The sequence below is a fragment of the Bufo bufo genome, chromosome 2 (genome assembly GCF_905171765.1).
Source record: "Bufo bufo chromosome 2, aBufBuf1.1, whole genome shotgun sequence".
NCBI classification, from domain to species: domain Eukaryota; kingdom Metazoa; phylum Chordata; class Amphibia; order Anura; family Bufonidae; genus Bufo; species Bufo bufo.
In genome coordinates, this window is record NC_053390.1 from 723,824,486 (window position 1) to 723,849,506 (window position 25,021).

The 25,021-nt window shown below is 44.1% G+C and overlaps 1 protein-coding gene across 10 annotated transcripts in view; it reads right to left on the minus strand.

Annotated features, from left to right (window-relative positions):
- EXOC1 (exocyst complex component 1) overlaps positions 1 to 25,021 on the minus strand; it is a 53,499-nt gene that overhangs the window by 1,888 nt on the left and 26,590 nt on the right. For 3 of the 10 annotated variants that reach the window (XM_040418831.1, XM_040418834.1, XM_040418830.1), the window contains 9 exons: positions 24,112 to 24,217; positions 23,094 to 23,129; positions 22,447 to 22,491; positions 20,438 to 20,601; positions 13,944 to 14,054; positions 9,657 to 9,727; positions 3,637 to 3,865; positions 2,169 to 2,352; positions 412 to 611 (listed from right to left, as the gene is read on the minus strand). In XM_040418831.1, the coding sequence (XP_040274765.1) occupies positions 412 to 611; positions 2,169 to 2,352; positions 3,637 to 3,865; positions 9,657 to 9,727; positions 13,944 to 14,054; positions 20,438 to 20,601; positions 22,447 to 22,491; positions 23,094 to 23,129; positions 24,112 to 24,217 (1,146 nt within the window). The remainder of the gene's footprint in view (positions 1 to 411; positions 612 to 2,168; positions 2,353 to 3,636; positions 3,866 to 9,656; positions 9,728 to 13,943; positions 14,055 to 20,437; positions 20,602 to 22,446; positions 22,492 to 23,093; positions 23,130 to 24,111; positions 24,218 to 25,021) is intronic. The other 7 variants (XM_040418837.1, XM_040418836.1, XM_040418832.1 and 4 more) reach the window with 3 other exon arrangements.

The following is a 25,021-nucleotide window of genomic DNA, read 5'->3' on the forward strand; positions in this document are numbered from 1 at the left end:
AGAGACATTGCTTGGTATACAGCAGTGGTGGCTTCAAAGGTGCCCTGCCTCAAACATTACATTGAAGGCATTAGAGCTGTCCACCAATGAATATGTTAGGGCCATCTGCAGTGTGCTATGGGCCCTGTTCTTTTAGTAATTTGGGGGGTCTAAGGCATCAGCACAGTGAAATATTACATAGAGAGGAGAATGGGCCTTAATGTACCATTGTAGGATTCCTGTAGGCCTTTTCTGTCCGACATGTGCAAAGCAGCATTGATTCTAGGGGAGTATATCGTTGACACCATGTTCACAGGCCCTTACCAGTGTCCTTATAACAAGCCTACTACTTGTGACATGCCAGTATCCCAACAAGTATAATAAGAGCTCCACTTCCCACCTCCAACCAACGACCCTCAGAGAAGACATTACATTTAGTTTCTCCAGAGGATGTCCCAGTGAGTAGATCACGTATGACTGCAGATGGTCGTTGTACTTCTGCTTGGCCTCTCTCTTTTCTGCTTCCAGACAGGAGATCTTTAATCGAGAAAGAGTAGCAAAAATGTGGTGGAAGTTTTCCATCATGACGACATCTCGAGGAGTCTTCTGGCTTTCATTTGCAACTTTTTCAACTGAAATAAAAACAACGAGATGACATTTCAGTTCACCGCATTGCTTCATATGGTTTTTGCCAGCAGAGAATGAGATCCACTATTTGCTTGAAATAATCTGTCAAAAGCTGGAGAGATATGCACTGGGTACAGAATGAAGGCAATACCGCATGTCATTAGTGAGGGCATGGTCCCATTTACATGTTGGCCGCAGAACTACGCACACATATGGATTCATTAATAGTTAATGGGGTATTTCCATCCCGGCCATTCATGGCTGACATTGGAATACCCCTAATATGCAGCGGCTAGTGGACCGTGCTACTCTGTAACTCCCATAGAAGTCAATGGAAGTTTTACTAGTAATACCGCTCACTCACGTTAATGGCAGTACTGTGGTATTGCCATCAAAATCATGAGACCACTCACAATGGTGTTTCAGTTGGTGCTATCTAACACAGTACTCTAAGCATAACATAAAAGGCTTGTTCACATTTGGGGGGCGGGGAGGGGAGTTGGCAAACCCCCCCTTTTGGGCAGACCGGTGAAGGGAAGCCTGCTCATCTGTGCTCCCAGGATGTCAGCTTCCATTTTGACGCCACCTCATCCAATCACATGCCGCAGTGGTGACCTGCTCCCCTTGTGTCACGAGAACATTTAATATGACGCAAGGGGAGCAGGTCACCACTGCAGCCAGCGATTTGCTGCAATGACGTTAAAATGGAAGTTGGTATCCAGGGAGTAGAGCGGAGCAGCCAAGGCCGGGGAAAGAAGGAGCGGGGAGCCAGTGCCAGGAAGCAGTGAAGCATGGTCTGCTCAAGAGCGGGCACAACCCCTTTAATATTTCGAATTACTAAACAACAACAGATCTGCTTCAAGCACAGTTGTATAGGGGCAGTGATATTGTGGACAGAACGAACATTCAAGAGAATGTAGCTTATAACTTCACTAAAAACTATGCAAAAAAATTAAGACCAGCACCTCCTAACAAAGTGAAATGGCGTACAGGTGCACACTACCACAGCTGTAATGCAAAAGCAAATAAACACCATTTGCAGCAGCATACAGGAGGTTTGCTTTTGCATTGCAGGCCTGATAGCGTGCAGTCCGTGCACCCATTTGCTGTTCTTTGTTTTTTGCTTTATACATTTGGGGGAACGGCTGCCTCCATTTGGACCTTGCAATTCCACCCATCTGCCCAGGGCGTATAATATAGCTGGATTCTTCATTTTGTAGGTTTAGGCCCAGGAGAGGAAATTTGATAGCGTAGATCCTGTCTGTTCAGCCACTTTGTCGCTGGTAGATGGGCCCGACACAATTGTGATCAAAAATGTGCACAAAGAGCTTCTAATTTTCATATAGTAAGTATAGCATTAATGCGATTCGGATTCATCCATGTTTCCAGTGTTTTCATGTGTCTTTGCGCATGGAAGTGTGCTGGTGAATATAGTGCGTTTACTTTCATTAAAAACAATTCACATAACTGGTGTCTACGGCAATAACTACAGACATAAAGACACTACGCACATCATGATACATCTTCCTTTGCACACATCTACGCTTTGTGCCGACATTTACCATTTAGGAAAACCGCTCTGATCAGTTTGGTATAAGCTTTATCCAAGTCTCCTCGTCTTTCAGCCGATCGAAAGATGGACTCTGCCAGCTCAGCAAACTCTTCAAACCCCGACACAAAGGGAAGAATGCCGACTTTGCTCTTCTTTGATATTTTGACATCTTCCATCTGCTTGATCTGGTTAGTCTATACCAGGAGAGAGGTGGCATTAAATCATCACACAGCAAAGTGAAAAGACACAAGGCTGAGGTCAAAGTTTTGTGATCAAGACAAATGAAAAAAAGATAATCAAAGGGGTTATTCTATGATGGAAAGCATAACGGAATGCCTTTAGAGGCATTCCGTTATTCCTTCAGTCCTAATAAAAGTCTATGGGCTGCAAAACAGATCCGTTCCATTTCCGTTATGCAGTGGAGTCCGTTATGCATTCCGTCATAGAATTGCATTATGGTCCGTGGTAACGGAATCCAAAACGCAATTCACCTTTTACTAGTAAACTAAGCGTGAACGAATTTCATAACCTGAAATTCGCTCATCTCTAGTTATGACCTGTCCCTTAGAAGCGGCAATCCTTCAAACGGGGATTATGTAACACACTGAGTATACACTGTATATATATATATATATATATACACACACACACACACACACATGTGCATATAGATACACACACATACATATTTGGGAACATGAAGGAGATATCTCAGAGATGCCAATCACCAGCAGAAGGATAACAAAGTATCGTAGACTTAAGAGCCAGAATTCCAAAGAAAAGAATCCAAAAAAATTAGGCACACTGACAGTAGCGATCACTCGTCACCCGTACAGAGGAGATGAATGCTGTATGCAAATGTAGCTCTCACCGCTGATGAGCAGGCAATTGTCAGGAACGATCTGTTTGTTCCTCATAACTTCCTGCTGTGTTGGCCCCCGGAAAGGAGCCTTAAAGGGGTTGGCCCATCATAGACAATGGGAGCATTTCACTAGCATATGCTCCCATTGTCTGCTAGGTACGCGTGCCACCTTTGAGACCAGCACCTACGTCGAGAACGGAGCGGTGAGGACGATTGCTAGAGGACCCCGGGTTTCCAAGGTTCCGGCCACCACCAAGCACTCTCCCCATACAAGATAATGGGAGTGTACCGCGCTTGGGCGGCCACCGCTCCCATTCATTTCTCTGGGGCTGACTGAAATAGCCGAGTCGGTGCTCGGCTATTATCAGCGGCTCCATATAAATGAATGGAGGGCGGCTGCACATGCGCAGTGTGCCCTCCACCACTTTTTACCCACTCTGTTCTCAGTGTAGGTATGGGTCCCAGAGATGGGACCCACACCTATCAGACAATGGGGGCATATACTAGCGATACCCCTTTAAGGACCATAATCCTAGAGACATATATTGCTGTATGATCAATTTATGTTAGGTTTATGTAAGACACCTTATGTAAGGCACTGCAAATTCCCACTTACTATGCACTTATCAAAATTCCTCTTCACTGTAACCAGGACATTGCCAAGAGTAGTACTGAGGAAGGAAGCAGAGTCCACGTTCTCTGCAGTCCACACATGGTAGCTCATCTTCACCAGCATATACAGAGAGTTAAAACTGTCAATCTTGTCTCCCAAGGCAATAAGGTTGTTGAGTTCTGGTTCTATGCAGCGAAAGATGTGAGTCATCATCTGTCGGATCATTTCCTTCCTGTAAAGTAAGAAGTATGAAAAGAATTATCATGAACAAAGCTCAACTAAACACCGTCTACCAACATTCAATTCAAGTCCTAATTATGGTTACTAAAGCAGGCCATACACATGAGATAATTACCAGCAAATTTTAATAGGGTCTAATCTAATGTATACCGTATAAATAGCACTACTGTCAAGTAGAGTTACACCGGGTGGTGAATTCGATAATTTTTCAATACTTTGATACCCGGTTTGATACGATATCGTGATTGGCGTTTTTTCGAAACTATGCTGCGCATACTATTGCACAGCTTAGTATCAGTCACTATCAGAGAACATGGTGCACGCAGACTGTGCTCTCATAAGCGGCCACACAGTGGAGAAGGAGGGAGAGCGTCCCTCCCTCCTCACTGTGATGCGGCCGACCACCAATGAAAACACTTAGTGGCCCGATGGGGGGAGTGTCATGGAGGGAAGGAGGGGAAAGAATAGGAGGGTAGGGGAGAGAGAAACTCACAGCATCCTCGTGGTGCTGGAAGCTGATAAGTTAAAGGACCTTTGATGAAGTCATCGCCATGTGACCAGTAACATCCACATGTTACTGGTTACATGATGATGACATCATCAAAGCTCCTTTAACTTATCCGCATCCTGGAAGATCTTGTTGCAGGAGGTACAGTCAGGTCCATAAATATTGGGACATTGACACAATTCTAAATTTTTTGGCTCTATACACCACCACAATGGATTTGAAATGAAACAAACAAGATGTGCTTTAACTGCAGACTGTCAGCTTTAATTTGAGGGTATTTACATCCAAATCAGGTGAAAGGTGTAGGAATTACAACAGTTTGCATATGTGCCTCCCACTTGCTAAGGGACCAAAAGTAATGGGACAATTGGCTTCTCAGCTGTTCCATGGCCAGGTGTGTGTTATTCCCTTATTATCCCAATTACAATGAGCAGATAAAAGGTCCAGAGTTAATTTCAAGTGTGCTATTTGCATTTGGAATCCGTTGCTGTCAACTCTCAAGATGAGATCCTAAGAGCTGTCACTATCAGTGAAGCAAGCCATCATTAGGCTGAAAAAACACAACAAACCCATCAGAGAGGTAGCAAAAAACATTAGGCGTGGCCAAAACAACTGTTTGGAACATTCTTAAAAAGAAGGAACGCACCGGTGAGCTCAGTAACACCAAAAGACCCGGAAGACCACGGAAAACAACTGTGGTGGATGACTGAAGAATTGGCCAGATCAAGAACACTCTCCAAGAGGTAGGTGTATGTGTGTCAAAGTCAACAATAAAGAGAAGACTTCACCAGAGTGAATACAGAGGGTTCACCACAAGATGTAAACCATTGGTGAGCCTCAAAAACAGGAAGGCCAGATTAGAGTTTGCCAAACGACATCTAAAAAAGCCTTCACAGTTCTGGAACAACATCCTATGGACAGATGAGATCAAGATCAACTTGTACCAGAGTGATGGGAAGAGAAGAGTATGGAGAAAGAAAGGAACTGCTCATGATCCTAAGCATACCACCTCACCAGTGAAGCATGGTGGTAGTGTCATGGCGTGGGCATGTATGGCTGCCAATGGAACTGGTTCTCTTGTATTTATTGATGATGTGACTGCTGACAAAAGCAGCAGGATGAATTCTGAAGTGTTTCAGGCAAAATTATCTGCTCATATTCAGCCAAATGCTTCAGAACTCATTGGACGGCGCTTCACAGGGCAGATGGACAATGAACCAAAGCATACTGCAAAAGCAACCAAAGAGTTTTTTAAGGGAAAGAAGTGGAATGTTAAGCAATGGCCAAATCAATCACCTGACCTGAATCCGATTGAGCATGCATTTCACTTGCTGAAGACAAAACTGAAGGGAAAATGCCCCAAGAACAAGCAGGAACTGAAGACAGTTGCAGTAGAGGCCTGGCAGAGCATCACCACGGATGAAACCCAGCGTCTGGTGATGTCTATGCGTTCCAGACTTCAGGCTGTAATTGACTGCAAAGGATTTGCAACCAAGTATTAAAAAGTGAAAGTTTGATTTATAATTATTATTATTATTATTATGTCCCATTACTTTTGGTCACTTAACAAGTGGGAGGCACATATGCAAACTGTTGTAATTCCTACACCGTTCACCTGATTTGGATGTAAATACCCTCAAATTAAAGCTGACAGTCTGCAGTTGAAGCACATCTTGTTCGTTTCTTTTCAAATCCATTGTGGTGGTGTATAGAGCCAAAAATGTTAGCATTGTGTCGATGTCCCAATATTTATGGACCTGACTGTATGTGCTTTATGTTGTGTGCATGTATTAATGTGAGGCACATGGTCTTATTACATTTGTAATAATATTAATAGTAAGTAACCCCCATCATGTTCTAACTCATATAATGGGTAACATGGGGTTAATGATGGTGTAACATACTATTAATATGATGCACATGGAGGTTGAAAATTAATAACACCATGAGCCTCCCATTAACGCATAATGTTGTACATGTACAGAATTATGCACAGGGAATTATATGGAGCGGGCTGCTGCAGTGAGCCTGCTCCATACAAACGGCGAGTGCCAGCAGTATAATACTGCAATGATGTAGAACGGTGATCATGTCAAAACTGCTCAATTAACCCCTCAGATGCTGTGATCAACAGCGATTTTGGCGTCTGTGAGGTAAGGCAGAGGGCGACGGCTCCCTCTGCCTTACAATCGGAGCCACCGGCGGTTTTGCAGCAACCAATGCAACCTGAATGCTTCTGAAGCTTACCAGGGCTGCCACGGTAAGCTACCTGCTAAGCTGTGCACGAGGCACAGCTCAGCAGGGAGTGAGTCAGAATGGCATTCACTATAATAGATCTCTATAATGGTGAACAGGATAAGGGATCAAAAGATCCCAGGTTCCAGCCCCCTAAGGGAGCTAAAAGTACAAAAAAAAAAAAAAAGTAAAAAAAATAAATAAAAAAAGTTAAAGTTTAAAGTTTAAATCACCTTTCCCAATTTTACATATTAAAAATATAAACAATAAAGCAATAAACATATCAGGTATCGTCACATCTGAAAATGTCTGAACTATTAAAATATTAAAAAGATGTTCCTGTGTGGTGAAGGCCATAATGGCAAAAACAATAAGAACTTGCAATCTGCCATTTTTTATTCACTTTGTCCCCCTAAAAAAGTTGAGCAACAGTGATCAAAAAGTTGTATGCACCCCAAAAATGGTACCAATAAAAACTACAGTTTGTCCCACATAAAATATGCCCTCATACAGCTCTGTAGACTGAAAATAAAAGCTATGGCGGTCTGAAAATGGCAATGGAAAAAAAAAATTAGATTTTTTTTTTTTAAAGTTTTTTTTAAATTGATAAAACAAAATAAAAACTACACAAGTTTGGTATTGCCACAATCAAATTTAGACAGCAACAAGACGTTACTGTGTGGGTATTTTTTTGTTTTGCATGTTTTGTGTGGTATCGAGTATCGCAATACTTTTTCTTGGTATCGAAACCGAATCAAACTTTTTGGTATTGTCACAGCTCTACTGTCAAGTAGGGATCGACTGATTATCGGTTTTACCGATATTATCGGCCGATATTGAGGATTTTGACAGCTATCGGTATCGGCATCTATTTTGCCGATATACCGATAACGTAATGGGAACACAGAACGCGCTGCTCTCAGCGCTCTCTGTGTTCCCTCCGCAGCACAGGGGAGAAGGAAGCAGTGTGTCCCTCCCCCTGTGCTGCTGCTGCTGCTGCCGCCAATGAGAGGTGAGAAGACAAGAGGAGGGGAGGGATTGTGGCCGCTGCGCCACCAATGAAGATGAGTCTTTCATTAATTCATATACAGGAGGCGGGAGCTGGCTGCAGAATCACATAGCCGGCTCCCGACCTCTATGAACGGCAGCTGCGGTCCGCGGTAGTTCGATCCGCAGCACCTAAGGGGTTAACTACCGCGGACCGCAGCTGCCGTTCATAGAGGTCGGGAGCCGGCTATGTGATTCTGCAGCCAGCTCCCGCCTCCTGTATGTGAATGAGAGAGGTATCTTCATTGGTGGCGCAGTGCGCCCCCCCCACCCAGTAATAATCATTGGTGGCAGTGGCCACAGGATCCCCTCTCCCCTGCTCCTCCGATCGGAGCCCCAGCTGTGTAAGCCTGGGGCTCCGATCGGTTACCATGGCAGCCAGGACGCTATTGAAGCCCTGGCTGCCATAGTCAGTAACCTTGCTGCTGTGTGCACAAAGCACAGGGCAGCAGGGACAGTGTGAGGTCCTATTCACCCTGATAGATCTCTATCAGGGTGAATAGGACAAGGGTTCTAGTCCCTAAGGGGGCTAAAAGTTAGTAAAAAAAAAAAAAACACAAAAATATTAAGTATAAATGAAAAAGATTTACAAAAAAATAAAATAATAATACACGTTAACAATAAACATATTAATTTTCAGCAGATTTGTGTAGGAAATTTTTTTTTTCTCAAAAATAAAAATACCCAGAATATCGGTATAAATTATCGGCTATCGGCCTGAAAGTTGACAAATTATCGGTATCGGCCCTAAAAAAATCAATATCGGTCGATCCCTACTGTCAAGGATTGGGCATGTTAGATTCCCCACAGCTGCTTATGAACTTTCCATATGGTAGTAATCTGGATAAGCACACATCTAATATGTATAGGTGCAAATAGACCACCATAGAGGGAAAAATATCCTGTTTTGTTAAGAACCGACCAGTACAAGGGGTGTCAGTCACTCACACCTCCACGGAAATAACATTTATCGGAGACAAATAAGGTGAAATGTACTGATCAACTAAGGCTACTTTCACACTAGCGTTCGGAGTGGATCCGTCTGATGTTTCATCAGACGGATCCGCTCCTATAATGCAGACGTTTGCATCCGTTCAGAACGGATCCGTCTGCATTATAACTTAGAAAATTTTCTAAGTCTGAAAGTAGCCTGAGCAGATCCGTTCAGACTTTACATTGAAAGTCAATGGGGGACGGATCCGCTTGAAGATTGAGCCATATAGTGCCATCTTCAAACGGATCCGTCCCCATTGACTTCCATTGTAAGTCTGGACGGATCCGCTCGCCTCCGCACGGCCAGGCGGACACCCGAACGCTGCAAGCAGCGTTCAGGTGTCCGCTCACTGAGCGGAGCGGAGGCTGAGCGCTGGCAGGCGGATGCATTCTCAGTGGATCCGCCTCCACTGAGAATGCATTGGGGCCAGATGGCTGCGTTCAGGACCGCTCGTGAGCCCCTTCAAACGGAGCGCACGAGCGGACACCTGAACGCAGGTGTGAAAGTAGCCTAACTTAGCACTAACTATAGCAATATACTTTTATAGCAGTTAGAGTGTCATCTGTATGTCTTTGGTATTTTTTCTATCTTTCCCCCATTCCTAAACAAATGGTGCTCTTGAGGCCCCTTGATACTGCCCAACAGAGCAGACGACTGTCAGGAAGGAAGGGTTCTCTCCCTACAATCGCCTGCTCGTCAGTGGAGTAAGAGGAGGGATCACTAATGTCGCTTATTAGATGGCACAATCTGCTGCCAGCAAACGATGATCGAGGTGTAGGCACGAACTAGCCAATTACCCGATGAACGAAAAAAGGTGGAGATTCACTTTCAACATTTATAATTTGCCATGTGATCATTCAGTACGTGAGTTATGTTTACTAGTTTCCGTACATACATCGTATTTGCGGTGTTTTATACAGCCCTAATATTACCAAACACTTTAGTATGTTTAGCAAGTTATTGCATGTTCATTAGTGATAATATAATGAAGAGATGTACTCTGAGGATGTGGTTATCACTGTGTTCTGTGACCGAGAAAATCCGCCACCATCTGCATCATCTCCTTCAACCTAAAAAACAAAAACAAAAAAGAATATGGGAAAAAGGCAGCAAACTATGTGTAGGTCTTCCTTAAAGAGCTTGTACACTTCACCAATCCACAATATAGCTCACAATAAGTGTCTGATAGTTGAGGTCCACAAGAACAGCAGCTGGTTGTCCCCCATTTGAATGGTGTGGCGTCTAAGTATACACACTTCTGCTCCATGCAATCTCTATGGGACCGATGGAGACCGCTGAACAGTGTAATCTGCTCTACGTAGTGCCGAGGAAATTGAACGGCGCGGCAGTGTGCATGCTAGACCAGCACTCTCGCTATATTCATATAGGGGACACAAAACCCCCACTCTCGTGGTCAGTGGGGATCCCAGTGGTCAGACCTCCTAACACTATCCTGTGGACAGGTAACAAGTTGTCTTTCTGGGACACTAGGCTATGGTTTAATACCTCTTGTAGATTATTAAAAATGGCATGTTCATAACTAACAGACGAGTCTGTGACCTTGGCGAATCCGCACAGGTTTATGTGGATTCAACATACCAACGGTCGCTTTCATACAGGAGTAATGTTCCGTGGCCCCGCAAGAAAGATCGAGCAGGTCTTTTCCGCAATCAAGAATAGTCATTTCTATCATAGGGTTGGCCATGTGCGGTCTGAAAAATGTGGAACGCACATGGCTGGTATCCGTGTTTTGCGGATCTGCAATTTGCGGACCGGAAACCACTATGGCCACCTGAATGAGCCCTAAGAGCACTACTGCACACAGCAAGCAGGAGCTCAGCTAAGTGCACTAGAAAAATGGAAGCTGAGCTGTGATTGGTAGCTATGGGCAACAAAGACATACCAACATAGCAGTTGGTAAATTAAGGGCATGAGAATGCCGCCAACCCACCAGGGACTGCCCATTTATGGGTGGGGCTTATACAAGCACTGCCCATATAAAGCCTAAGGACAGTTGTGATCTATGAGGCCTATGGATATGCCATGCTGTGGTCATTCTCTTCAGTGGTAAAGCGTCTCCGTGCTAACATCATACAGATTCTTGGTGGTCTGAGTGCCCTGTCATACTCCCCTCCATCTGTCCCCTATTTCTTACTGACCTTCCACAATTTTACTTACATCTTGCAGCCATTGCAAGCATAAGGCAATGACCGTTCTAAAACTAAGCTTTAAAAAACAACATCATGGGTAATGCATCCAGCGCCACGTACGACAGGGAGCCAGCTACAGATTAAGCTGAAGAAGGCCCTGATCGGCCGAAACGTCTGGTCGCCATAATGATTTATACATGCCTGTAACTGCACTGGATCATGATGATCTCCCATGGCCTAGGAAGAGACCTGAGCACTGACCGAGTCCCAGGATCCCCACCGCTCAGCTGTTAGAGGAGACCACGGCACTCATCAGAGCACCACTTGATAGCGGCTGTGCTTGGTATTGCAGCTCAGCCCATGACCTATGAACATGTCATCACTGACGTAGGAAGAGGCCTAAGCGCTGCGGCTGATCGGCGGGGGTCTGACTGAAGGATAGGTCATCAATATGATAATCCCAGAAACCCCCTTTAATATCTTGATAAGGCTTTATTTAATAAATTTATAATAATCATTTATAATAATTTATTTAATAATAAATTGCTTCCTTCCCCACCAAAATAATAAGACGGGAGTTCCTCATCCTCCTCTAATCCATTAACCTTATGAAGCACCGCATCCACATCACCTAGACATTTACCAAGCCACAACGGATGAGTGCATTTAATTATTCATGCTGTCATCATTTATTTTTACTTATCAGTCCTCCTCGTTCCCCTAAAAAACAATCACTTGTGATTTTGTGGCTAATTCATCTGTTCAGCTTGACATAAAAGCCTGGCTTACTTTCCGAGATGCCGGTTAACAGAGACACAATAGCTTATTTTTTTCTTAAGGACAATAAATAAAATGATTTGATTGTTATTTGGATGCAATTCCACCAGAAGCCAATTATAGCCATTCCCCCAGAACATTACTGACTTTTTAGAGCGTAATTTCCCAGCATTGGTGATCGAGAGCGAACTGTCTGATATTTTATATCTTACTACATTTTTTATATACACTTAAAGGGGTATTCCCACCTGGGAATGTCAGATAGGAGTGGGTCATGGTCAGGGTGGATAAAAATCTATGATTTAAGAAAAAAAATCTAAAAAAAAAATCTAAAAAATCTGATTTTTTTTTATATAAAATTATTTTGGAGGAAAATATATTACCATGAAATAAAGATTCGTTTTCTAATTATGTAGAATAAGGCTGTATATGTTTAATTTTTTTTGGTAAATAAATTCCATTAATCCATTCACAATGTCATGCTCTTCCAGAGGTTTTTGTAAGATTATTGGGCAGTTTCTCTGCCTACAAGATATTATCACAGATGCTTGGTTTACTTTTGCAGTTCTCAAACCTGAATTTGACTCAGCAGAGATCACATGCCTCTCCTTCACAGCAAAAATGTTATAACATGAACAGAGTTGAGAAAAAGACCTTAATCCTAACTTCTACAAACCTATGAATACAGAATCAACCTAATCAAACTAATATGAGACGTTGTTATTCTCAAAATCTTCATCTACTTGCATATTATAAGTTATACGAGCAAGAATTTGTCTTTATGTAGAAAACTATGATTTAAATCAAGCCTTACTGACTAGCGATTTAAATCAAATCCACCCTGGTCCTGGTGGTTGGACCCTCACCTATCTCCAGAACGGGGCTGTCTAAGTGAAGAGCCGCGCATGCATGGCCACCCTGAACGTAGAGGTGGTCATGCTTGCGTAGCTTGCTCTCCATTCACCGCTAGGGGACTTCTAAAGTCCATAGCCATGGAGAGTGAGCGGTGCATGTCCTTCATTTTGGTGGCCCCATTCTGGATATAGGAGCAGGTCCCACAGTTGGAACCTGCACCTATCTGATATTAATGATATTCCATCAATGTCCCAGATGGGAATACTCCTTTAAAATTCAGGTAGATACGTATTCATTTCATTTCAATCCACCTTTACAACTATTTTCTTTTATTTTCATCTAAAATAAAAAATAAAGCATTTATTTTTAAACAATTGTGAATAAAAATCTTGTTCATTTTTGCATGTACAGCTTCTATGCAGAGCTTTGTGTCTCCATGGTTACATAATACAAACTGCAGCCTTTGCTCAAACCCAAATGTAACCAGGGGACGGCAGGGCAGGAAGTCTGCGAGGCGCACCTTCACCCAATAGCTGCAGAGCAGGAAGTGATGTCAGAGGCCGTCTCTCCTTTCGGCCACTTCTGTACAGACCAGTAACACGAAGCATTGCATTTAGAGGGGCAGAAAGAAAGAGGCTCGTTTTACATGTCCTTTTCTGGTGCCTTTTTTTGCATTTCTTTTGCACCAGCCTTTTCTCTGTTAAAAGGAACCGGTCATCACTTTTATCCTGCCCTCACTCAGAACAGCATAAAGTAATGACAGACACACTCATTTCAACAGTGTGTCACTCCAGAACTTATGAAAAACTCTTCTCAGGTAGACTGGGTGCTGGTTCTTAGCAACCACGTACTTTCAGCTCAACATTGTCACTGCTTTAGGTTGTCCTCGGTGAGATCAGCTTAACAATGATGACGGGTTCCCTTTACAAATGCTAGCTCTAGATGTTCGCTGAAGGTCTATCAGAAATATGAAGAGCGTTTTTGTGTCTCTTTTGCTTCCTTTCAGAAATGCAGCATGCTGAAACTTTTGGCATGTTTTTAGGCGTCCTGTAATCTCCTTCTCTGGGTCATATACTAAAGACCAACGTTTCACACACTGGTCCTAGTAAACACCCAGCTGGCCGAAGATCCAACCAATTTTTTTACGAGGCGCAGGTCGTTCTGCTGTCTGTGTGCCTAAAACAGAAATCTACTCCAACCAGAGCTGGAGTAGACTTCTAGTGCTATGTGCGGCAGTTTTTTTTTGCACATATGTTAAGATATCGCCTCCAGTGGCTCATCTTCTCCTCAATTTTAAGAAAAGTGGTGGTGGTGTTAAAAAATGCTAAAAAGTGGCAAAGCCTGTCCCAAAACGGAAAGTAACAAAATTTGAGACTTTTTACAGGCATTAAAAGCCAGCACTAAATTCATGTGTGTGAAGACCCCTAACAGGTCCTGCTACATTACATTTGCCCAGAATTTGGCTTTCATACAGTAACATTAATAAATAACTAGCGTTCTGTACCATGGGTGTCCGAGGCATGCTCTGATGTTGGGATAGATTAAAGAATTTACTGATGAAGTCTTGTTCTGCGAGACACAGCGGCTCCAGTTCACTTAAGACCTGTTCAAAGATCTGAAAAAAAATAAAAATATAAAATCAGATTATTTTGAGCGTCCACATCTTATTAACCACATTTAAAACCCTGTTAAGCAATTATACAAGTCACAAAGTGCATTAAGTGAGTAGAACAGCAGTGCTGAAAAAAGTAAATGTATCCAAGACAGAGTATTATGGAATATCCACCTGATGGGCTTGAATACAAGTATTTTAGATAGCGTTTCCCTTTAAAGGTTTTCCATAATAGACAGTTCATGGGGCTCCTGCCCAAGGGACCTACAATAGGCAGCAGAGTCAAGGTGCCGCTAGTTCGGACAGAGCTCAGCCACCTTTACAGAAACAGCATAGAACTACTGTACTATCCTTAACCCTCTCAGGATCGGGTCATTTTTTTGTTTTTGCATTTCAGTTTTTTACTCTTTGCCTTCCCAGATTCCCCAATTTTTTTTTTTACTTTTCTGTTAACATAGCCGCAAGTTGTGCTATAATTATGGCACCATTTAATATTGTATACGATGTACTGGGAAGCTAGAAAAAAAGTCCAAGTAGAATGGAATTGCGAAAAAGTGCAATTCCGCCATATTTTTGTTTCGTTTTTACGACTTTAACTAAGCTGTAAAACTGACCTGTGCACTTCATTCTCTGGGTCAATACGATTACAGCGATACCACATTTGTATAGTTTTTCAGGTGTTTTAATACTGTAAAAAAGTTAAAACTTTTGAAGTATACTGAAAAAGTGATCAATGATGAATGGACAAGTAAAGCGCCTCATGGACTGAGGGCAGTACGGTACCGAGTATGAGAGGATGCCAGTTCACAGAACATAACAATTTTATCTTGAGACTCCTTGAGGGGCACAGCAATGGGCTGTTCTTGCCCACCAACTTATGCAAATTTGCTCCTGGGCTGGTGGGAATCCAACATAGTCTTTGGAGAAACCATGTCGCCCAGTACCGGTCCATTTTGTTATGGGCCCGGTACATCGATGACATTTTTATCTGGAAACCTGCTTTCTCAGACTTTGTAAACAATCTCAATGACATCGGGATAAGATTTACATATGAATCCAGTACAGATACCTTCCCCTTCCTGGATACCACTATCTCCAGGAAGGAATCTGATGAATTATCCACCACTATCTACAGAAAACCGACCCCAACCAACTCTGTCCTTCACTGGAGTAGTAGTCATCCTATCCCAGGTGGTCAGTATCTACGCCTCTGCTGAAATTGTTCTGAAAAGACAGAGTTCGTTAAGCAGGCTGACGATTTAAGGGCCAGGTTTCTAAACAGGGGGTACCCGGATAATGTATTGAAGACCGCATATCATAGGGCCATCTCCACAGCTCGTACAGAACTGTTGATACCAAAAAAGAAAAACAGTGGCCGATCAAAAAATTTGCCTGATTGCTACTAGTGATGGTGCCGCAGATCGGACAAGGAAGATCCTTCATAAACACTGGCTCATTCTTCTCATGGATCCCGATATCAGCGAGATAATACAAGAGCACCCGCAGATTACATTCAGTGCGGCAGTAGTTTGAGGGACCTCCTTGTTCAGAGCCATTACACCCCTGGAACGTGGTTGTTTTAGATGTGGTTGCTGTATAGCTTGCAGCACCATACAAACTGACATGTCATTTTACAGCACAAAACTACAACCGACATTCCCGATTAAAGACTTTATTAACTGTTGTACTCGGGGTGTAAATTTATAAGATCACTTGAGACTGTAAAAAAGAATACATAGGCAAGACCAGATGTGAACTACGTAGATGTATAGGCGAACACTTGGGGGACATCGAGAACAGGAGGGAAACGGCTGTCTCCAGACATATCCATGACTATCACCAAGGCAACCCAAGATGTATCAAAGTTATGGGCATAGAAACAGTGGGACCAGGGGAGGGCTGGCAGCCTTAGTCCTGGGGGGCAAATCCAGTCGAGTGGCCCATTTATTAGCCCCGCCCATTATTAAAAGCCCCTCCTACATATAATAGGCCACTCCCAACACACACTGTACAGCTGACATTCTATAGTTGAGGCCTGTCTACAAATCATACGGAGAGGGGGGGCCTGTCCTGGCTGCACTGCCTGCTTATATAACAAGCTACAGCCAGGAAGCTCCTCCGCTCTCCTCCCTCCCCTGATCCTGCTCAAGGCCTGTGGTTCCCCCCACCATCTGCCACCCGCCCGTGGCCTGCTGCCCCCTTTCGTCGTCCTCACCCAGCTCTGAATCCTCCTTCTGCAAATGGCAGGAGGAGGAGCCGGAGCATCTGCTCTCCTACATAGCGCCCCATACCTTTTACATCCAGTGATGTCACCTTTGATGTAGACGTTCTGTTTCCTCATCTTCTCCATTCAGACCAGACCGCCATGATGATTTTTCTGCCATCTCCCGTCTCTGCAGAGATTGAGAAACAGACATTAGTTTCCTGCCACCCCCAATACTATACTGCAGAAACAGTCCCCCTGGAAATACTACTACCACACAGATAGTGCCCCCAATACTGTACCCGCTATGCCCCCAATACTATACTGCAGAAACAGTACCTCTGTGAATACTACTACCACACAGATAGCGCCCCCTTAAACAATTATTGGCACACAGTGCTCTAAAAAATAACTGCGCCCAGACACTAATAGTATAAAGATAATGTCCCCCAAAAATAATTGTGCTAAGCTGATACTATGCCAGGGTGCCCCCAAAGTAACAGTGCTCCCCAAAATACCACCAATAGAAATAATTCTCTGGCAGAGCACACTTAGTAGTAATAATGCCCCTATAGTGCCCTAGTAATCATGTTCCTCATAGCCCCCCAGTAGTAGTAAAGCTCCCCATAATACCCCCTAGTAGTAATAATTTTCCCTATAATATGACAGTACATGAAATACCCCCGCTTAGTGCCCGCAGTTGAGCTAATGTCCCCATAATGTATGCCAGTATAAAATACCCCTATATAGTGCCCCAGTAAAAGCCCTCATACTGCTCCTCTCCCCCTCCCCATAGTGTCCCCCATAATATGCCAGTAAAAAAATGCCCCTTAGTGCCCCCAGCAGATGCCCCTATTGTGCTCCTCTCCCCCACAATGTGCCAGTAAAAAAATGCCCCTTCTTAGTGCCACCATATGCCCCAATAGTGCTCCACTCCCCCACAGTGCCCCCAAATAATGCCCCATAGTGCCGCTCTCCCCTATAGTGCCTCCCATAATGTGCCAGTAAAAAATGCCCCCTTAGTGCCACCAAATGCCATAGTGCCCCCCATAATGTTCCAATACAAAAGGCCCATTTAGAGCACACACTTCCCCATAGTGCCCCCAAATAATGCCCCTATAGTAACACCAGATGCCCCATAGTGCTGCTCTCCCCTATAGTGCACCCCAGAATGTGCCAATAATAATAAAAAAGCCCCTTTAGAGCCCCCAGATACCCCCATAGTGCTCCTCTCCCCATGGTGCCCCCCCATAATGTGCCAATAAGAAATTCCCCCATAGTGTCAGCTCCTCCAATAGTGCCAGCTCCTCCAATAGTGCCAGCTCCCCCCCCCATAGTGCCAGCCCCCCCATAGTGCCAGCCCCCCCATAGTGCCAGCCCCCCCCATAGTGCCAGCCCCCCCTATGCCAGTTCCCCCATAGTGCCAGCCCCCCCATAGTGCCAGCTCCCCCTATAGTGCCAGCTCCCCCATAGTGCCAGCCCCCCCATAGTGCCAGCCCCCCCATAGTGCCAGCTCCCCCTATAGTGCAAGCTCCCCCTATAGAGCCAGCTCCCCCTATAGAGCCAGATCCCCCCCATAGTGCCAGCTCCCACTATAGTGCCAGATCCCCCCCCCATAGTGCCAGATCCCCCCCCCATAGTGCCAGATCCCCCCCCCATAGTGCCAGATCCCCCCCCATAGTGCCAGATCCCCCCCCCCCCCCATAGTGCCAGCCCCCCGCAAAGAAGAAAAAAAAAAAAACACTAATACTTACCTCCATCAGCAGCGATGCAAGCCTCTTCCGGCCTGTGTCCCTGCTGTGTGCTGCCCGGCTCAGGAGTCGCGATGATAATGACGTCATCGCACTGCCTGAGCCGGCCTCTGATAGGCTGCAGGCATTTACATCCAGCACGGCCGCATTTACATCCAGGGCCGCGCCGCCTGTGGTGATCGGCGGTGCGGCCCTGAAGAATAAAAAATACAAATACATTTTTTTTAAAGACGGGCGGCCCAGCGGCCGTTTATTTAGGGCGGCCTGGGGGGCAATTGCCTCCCTGCCCCCGGCCCAGCCCGCCCCTGAGTGGGACCCCCCACCCGCAGAGGTGATTGGTACCGTACTCTGTTACAATGCGAAGCCCATTGGCCCTTTACATTACGTATAGTCTCACCCATGGGTCTGAATGAGCAGCTCAACTTTAGCTGTTTTATTTAGATCTATGGATCGTGCCTACATACCAAGTACTTGCTCTTTGACATTGGGGTCTTTCAAGTTTCAGGAACTTGTTTCCCCCCCTCCCCCTTCCTGTTAATATTTATCCTTAATTTATGGGTTATTTCCCCTGTATTGCTTCTCTATATCATGTTTCATCAGCCAAGTTTGCCACGGACTGTATACTTGTGTTACGATATCCAGGTCACCTCTATAATATGTACGCCGTAAATGCCATAATAAAAAAGCGCGGCTCTGCACTGGGGGCCGCACATCTGACAGGAGCCGGGAACGCATCCTGGTTGCCCAGCAGCCATGTCAGTATGGATCACGCATGCTCCACTGAGATCCGACGTGGTGACGTCATCATACCTCACCCACGCCTCTTTGCTGTTTCAGCTTTCTGGCAACCCTGGTGTATTTCATTGCGCATGCGCCAGCTTGTCGCGCGGCGCATCACACAGGAAGTTTGCCAGCAGCCAAGCCTCGCTTTGGGGCTGTATCTCATTTAAATAGTGGCGGCTTTTGAGTCATACTCAGGCTACATCAAGCCCGCAGACGACCTTAGTTCCCTGTCAGGAGGAAGAGGGCATCCATCTACTGTCCTTTCCCCATCTTAGATTTGCGAACCCAAGCCACATCTGGACTTGGTTCTTACTATTTTGAATGTAAAGGTGCGGAGTGAGTACCTTATCACCTGCCCCTCTGTTCATTAATTTTTCTTTGGTGATTTGCTGCGCTCCCTCGTGTTTCCCCTGATGAGCTTTGTACTCGCCTGAAAGCGAAACATGCGTGTAGGGATTTAGCAGGAGAGGGCTAACCAGGGTCAGTCTATTCCGGGAAAGGTCCCCTATCTCTTGCAGCAGCAATTCCACTCCTCCAAGGATTATTCACATCAAGTCGTCGAGAGGAACTGCCGTACAACAGGAACCAATCAACGGAGCGGTAGGACAAATGGTCTTTATCTAAGGAGCCGCCGTGCACTTTCATTCCTACTTTATGAAGTTATTCCGTCCCCATGGACTTCACTATATAGTGAGGACCGACTTCGTTAGAGGCTCCATTTACTGTATCTTGTGTTTTTTTTGTACGCACCATTATCAATTATTTTGAGGACCATCTATTTTATAAGAAATAATTATTAAAAAGTTACATTTTAGGACTAATTAATTGCAGATCACTTTTTCAGTATACTTTGAGCAAGACTGGTGGCCTATTGATAACAATTGTATCATAATTTTCATTTTTTTTTTACTTTTGAAAAAATATATATTTTTCTCTGGATCACCATAACTTTTTATATTTACTTCTACGGAGCCGAGTGAGGGCTCATTATTTGCGGATCGATCTGTAGTATGTATTACTTTTTGGCCACTTTTTATTCAATTTTATTTGGGAGTTGTAGCGAGTTGAATCAGCCACTTAGATTATTTTTTTTCCATTCACTACATAGGATAAATAGGTTTATATTTTAATAGTATGGACGTTTTAGGACATAGTGATGCCTATGTTACTTTTTATTGTTTACTTTAATTATGGGGAAAGGAAGGGGGTGATTTGATTTTGAATTCTATTACAGAGAACAAACTACTTTCTCTCTAGGAGCAATGGGGGCGTTGCCGTTGCACCTAAAGGCTCTTCTCTCTCTGCGACTGCCGCACCCTCTGCACTTTGACTGACAGGGCCGGGCAGTGAAAATGTCATCACGTCTGGCCCCGTCAATTAGAGTGCAAAGGGCACGGCAGTGGAGAAAGCTCCGCCTCTTGGTGCAACAGCAAAGCCCCCGTTGCTCCTAGAGGCTAATTTGCATATATTAAAACATCATATTTCTCAGCAATGCGGGCACATATGAACATGGGACCAACACAGATGCATTCAGCTGCAAAGACCACATGTAACAGGTCAGACCGTTTTTTAAGTATGAATCTGCTGACAGATGTCCTTTAAAAATAAAAGGCTGTTGAATATCTAAGATCACAGCAGAAGAAAAGTACCTTGTCAAATTTGGTGCGGTCAGCTACATCCAAGTCAGAGGCAGACATGTTGCCCATATCTAACAATGAAGAAGACTGAGACCTGCGGCTCCCTGAACTCTGCACCGACAGTTTATTCAGACTGGATGTGGATCCTGTCAGCTTCCCAGAGCTGCCATGAAGACCTGAAAGCCAGAAGTAGGGAAGAGATCTTACAGGAGGAGAAGAGAGGAATACTACATTGTGAATGTACCTTTACCTCCTCCTTTCCACTTCATATTTTAGTTTTCATTTGCTTGTACCTCCTCATGTATTACAAAACCAGTCAACAATGCTAAGAACTGTAAATTGTGATTTTCTAGGTTTTTTTCTCCATTCTGACTCTAAAAAAGCAAGTGTTAAATTTATAAGGGTTGTCTGAGTTGTAATAAAAATGGTCCTCCTAGTCAGGAACAGTCATAAAATAACATATACTCACCTCTTTCAGCCCCCGCTACTACCAGCGCCATGGCTCCGATCCTCCCCATTGCTGCAGCCATGATGTATATGGCTGCAGAGGTGTGCAGGAGTCACTGGCCTCAGTGGTATACGGTACATAACCACTAAAGCCAGTAATTGGGTACAGCGGTCACATGGAGTATATAGGGACGTCATCACTGCAACCGAAGCCCGCGCAGGGAGAATCAGAGCAGCGGCACTTGAAGCCCTTCTTTTTGCCCTTGTTAAGCAGGCATTAAGTTTACCTTATGGATCAATATGGCTATAAATGTGCCATTTTGTCCCCGTCTAAATGAGGAATTAGGGCTGTAATCGCACCAGGAATCACAGTAATTTATGATATAGTTAGTCACTATCTGATCACGGGCTTATTGAAGTGTATGGACATGATGATGAGAGTACACTGCAATAGCCCCGTGATCAGACAGACACTGAATCTGATGTTTCCATGCCTTTTGTGATTCAACCCCATTTGGAATGAATTACAAATGATGGGAGTTTCATATCACTTCACAGAACAAGACTTAACTAGAATTAGTTAAGTTGTAATTTTTTATGTATTTCTTCTGGCGTCCAGAAAAATAACAAAAATTATACTCACCTGACCGATCACCCAACACTGCTGTCCGACAGAACCGGGAACCCAGCTCCATTCCACTTCCTGCTCCTGTCTTGACACGGCAGGAAATGGCTGTTACCGCTGCTCAGCCAATCACTGGCTCCAGCAATACCCATGCAAAGCCACTGATTGGCCGAGTGACAATCTTAGTCATTTCCTGCCGTGTCAAGACAGGAGCAGGAAGTGGAGTGCAGTGGGGAACACCAACACCATCGAAACCCCAGCAGTGGTGATTGGAGAGGTGAGTGTAAGCTCTGTTATTTTTTATTTACCTGTGGAAACACTTTTTGACAATGGAATACACCTTAAATATTTTGGTTTGATGTCAAAAGAAGCGGATCGTCTAAAATTCTGTGCTGTACAAATTAAAGAGGAATGGTCACCACTCCTGACATATCTGTTTTAGTAAATAATTTTATTTCACGTGAAATGACAATTCTGGATATTTCCGTTTTATGACCGTTTTGCCATTCTTCTTCTATTCTTCTATTCTTGCTAGATGTCTATGGCAAACTGTGCAGGGACACCCCCCAACTGGTAACACCCATCTGTACCTTCATCCATAAACTTCTAGCAGGAATAAGAGAAGAATGGCACAACATAGAGTCATTAGAAACGATTCTCAAGAATTGTTATTGCAAATGGCTACAAAAACAGATGGAGTCAAGAGAGGTCACAGGTCCTCCTAAAGAAGACACTTAGGAGTATCAACCCCCACCCCTGACGAAGTGATCCTTCTCTAAACATTGATCACGATGGATATGTACTGGTGTCCATTATGAATGTATGAGCACACAGGTCTTCAATGAATACCATGCAAGAAAGAATCAAGAAATAGGTCTAATGATGCAGTAATTTGGTAATATCGGTTCATGAAACAGTTGCCAATAGAAGGCAGGCATATTATACTCACTTTCTGTCTCCTGTTTCACGGCACTCTCTTTTCGAGGGAGCGTAGCTGGTTTGGATAAGGTTGCAAGCACCAAAGACAAAGATGCATTAGAAAACAGGCATTTAGCGAAGACCATGCACAAGAGGCAAGTTAGGCACTAGTTGGAAAGAGACATGCAGAAGACTAGGTTAAGCAGTTACGGTTAAACAGTTACATGGACACTTCAACGTAGAACTGTCGTAAGGAGACACACGGAGGCACACGTTCTAGTAGAGGGACCCAGTCATTCATGTAGGATGTGATGGGGGTTAGATCTACTTCAGGCATGGCCAAGATATCAGAAGAGATAAGGATGTGACTGGATATATCTTTAAATGCCTGTTTAAAGAACCAATGCAAATTTATTTGGGAGATAACCTTTAAAGTAGGAAGTCCTCCTAAGGAGCCTGCGCCTCTGTGGCAGTCGCTGTTTTTTTTTAGATTCAAGACACATATGAAGATATAAATAAGGACTTTGCTTTGTGTTCTAGATACAATGCAGTCAGTGGGTAGTTAGGTAAGAAACAGGACAACATTATGAATGTAAGACAGAAGGTTCCGACTCCAGGTGAACATAGGGCGTTTCCATTACGCTTAGTGCACAATAATGTATTAACTTGCGCCTTTACCGTGCTTATTGATTATTCTTGTGGAACCAACATTATCTGTATTGAAAGGAGAAAAATGTGTTGTGTGAAGAAAACTCGGACCATGTAACACGCAGCCACAAAGACCACCTTAAAAACCAAACCTGGTCGTGTTAAGCCACACTCTAGCAACGCAACTCCAAGCTCCACGCATCAGCAAGCAAGTCACCAAAGAGCAGGCGTAAAAAAGACTATCGCGTCCTAACGTGATAGCGGTAACTGCACACAAGCGCAATGGCAACCAGGCAAGTACATTCACAGTAACCTGCAGCCCCAATGCCCGAAGAGTAATAGTTTTAAAGGGATTATTCCACAACATCCCTTTTTGTTACCTTTATGACCTGTCAATCAAAAAGGTCATAAAATAGGATAGGTGGGAGTAGAACCTCTGAGACCCCAATCTTTACCGAGAACAAAAGGATTCAAGTCCCCATTCTAGGCCTGGGATTTGGCAGTGGGTGCACAGCCAATGTCCATGAAAAAAGTAAACCACCAGAAACTTTTAGACGTTTCTAGTACTCTCATTAAAAGGGGTTTATAACTTTTTTTTATACTGGTGGCCTATCTTTAGGATGGGTCATCAGTATCTGATCGGTGGGAGTCTGACACCTGGGACCCCCGTCGATCAGCTATTTAAGGAGACCGAGATGATGTTGTGCCCCCTCACAGCTTAGCAAGGACAGTGCCATACACTGTATAGCGGCTGTGCTCAGCCCCATTCACACCTAGGACATGTGATAGATGAACGTGATGTCACTGTCCTAGGGTAAGCTGGGAGAAAGCCACGGCGCTCACAGGAGCTGCATGGCCTTCTCAAAAAGCCGTTTGGCAGGGGTCCCGGGTGTCGGACCCGTCTGATCAGATATATCATCTGTATAAAAAAAAATTGGAAAACCCGTTTAATTTTTAGGAAAATTAACACATAAGTGATTACAGACTTTCTAAGTAAACGTGGTCAATCATATAAACCCATGAGATTGACCTGGCCTGAAAAGCTTACCAAACTTCTTTCCTTCCTTAGTAATACCAGTCATCTTGTTTTTAGCCACCTCGAAAAAGTCTCTGATCTCCCGGTCATATAAGCGGACAATATAATCAATGTAGTTCTGAAAACCAGAATACAAAGTCAGTTAGTTAACCCATTTCACTTATATACAGTCAGTTATAAGGACCATAAGATTTAGTTTTTTCTTTATTTGCTATAACAACATTATTGCTATGAGATCCTGCTGTTTGCTTACACATATATCAGTGTTTAATTTACATTGCAGAGAATTTTCTTTTACACATTAATAATGTGGATAATTTATTAATAAATTAATCTCAAGATCCCACAAATAAATACTTATTTTTACTCTTTAATTTTAATGTACTGGTCATATTGATTGCAGTATGTAATGGGTTAAAGCAGGCATGCTCAACCTGAAGCCCTCCAGCTGTTCCAAAACGACAGCTCCCAGCATGCCCGAACAGCCTACAGCAGGGCATTGTGGGAGCTGTAGTTTTACAACAGCTGGAGGGCCGCAGGTTGATCATGCCTGGGTTAAAGGACACTGACTGACAGGGCCAGGCAGTGAAAACTTCATCACGCCTGGAACGGTCAAAGTGGAGAGGATGCACAGTTGCAGAGAGAGCAGAGCCTTTAAGTGCAATGGCAACACCTCTGTTGCTCCTAGAGGCTCATTTGCATATATAAAAAACTTAATTTTTCTCATGCGGGCACATATGAACATGGGACCAACACAGATGCTTTCAGCTGACAAGTGCACATGTAACAGGTCAGCCAGTGTCATCGGTACAAGTCCCCGTGGATCTACAGTCACAACAACGGAGGAAACAGTTCTGGCAGGTGAGGTCGCACTGATTTCACATTTATCACCTACCCATTGAAAAGATGATAAACGCTTCTG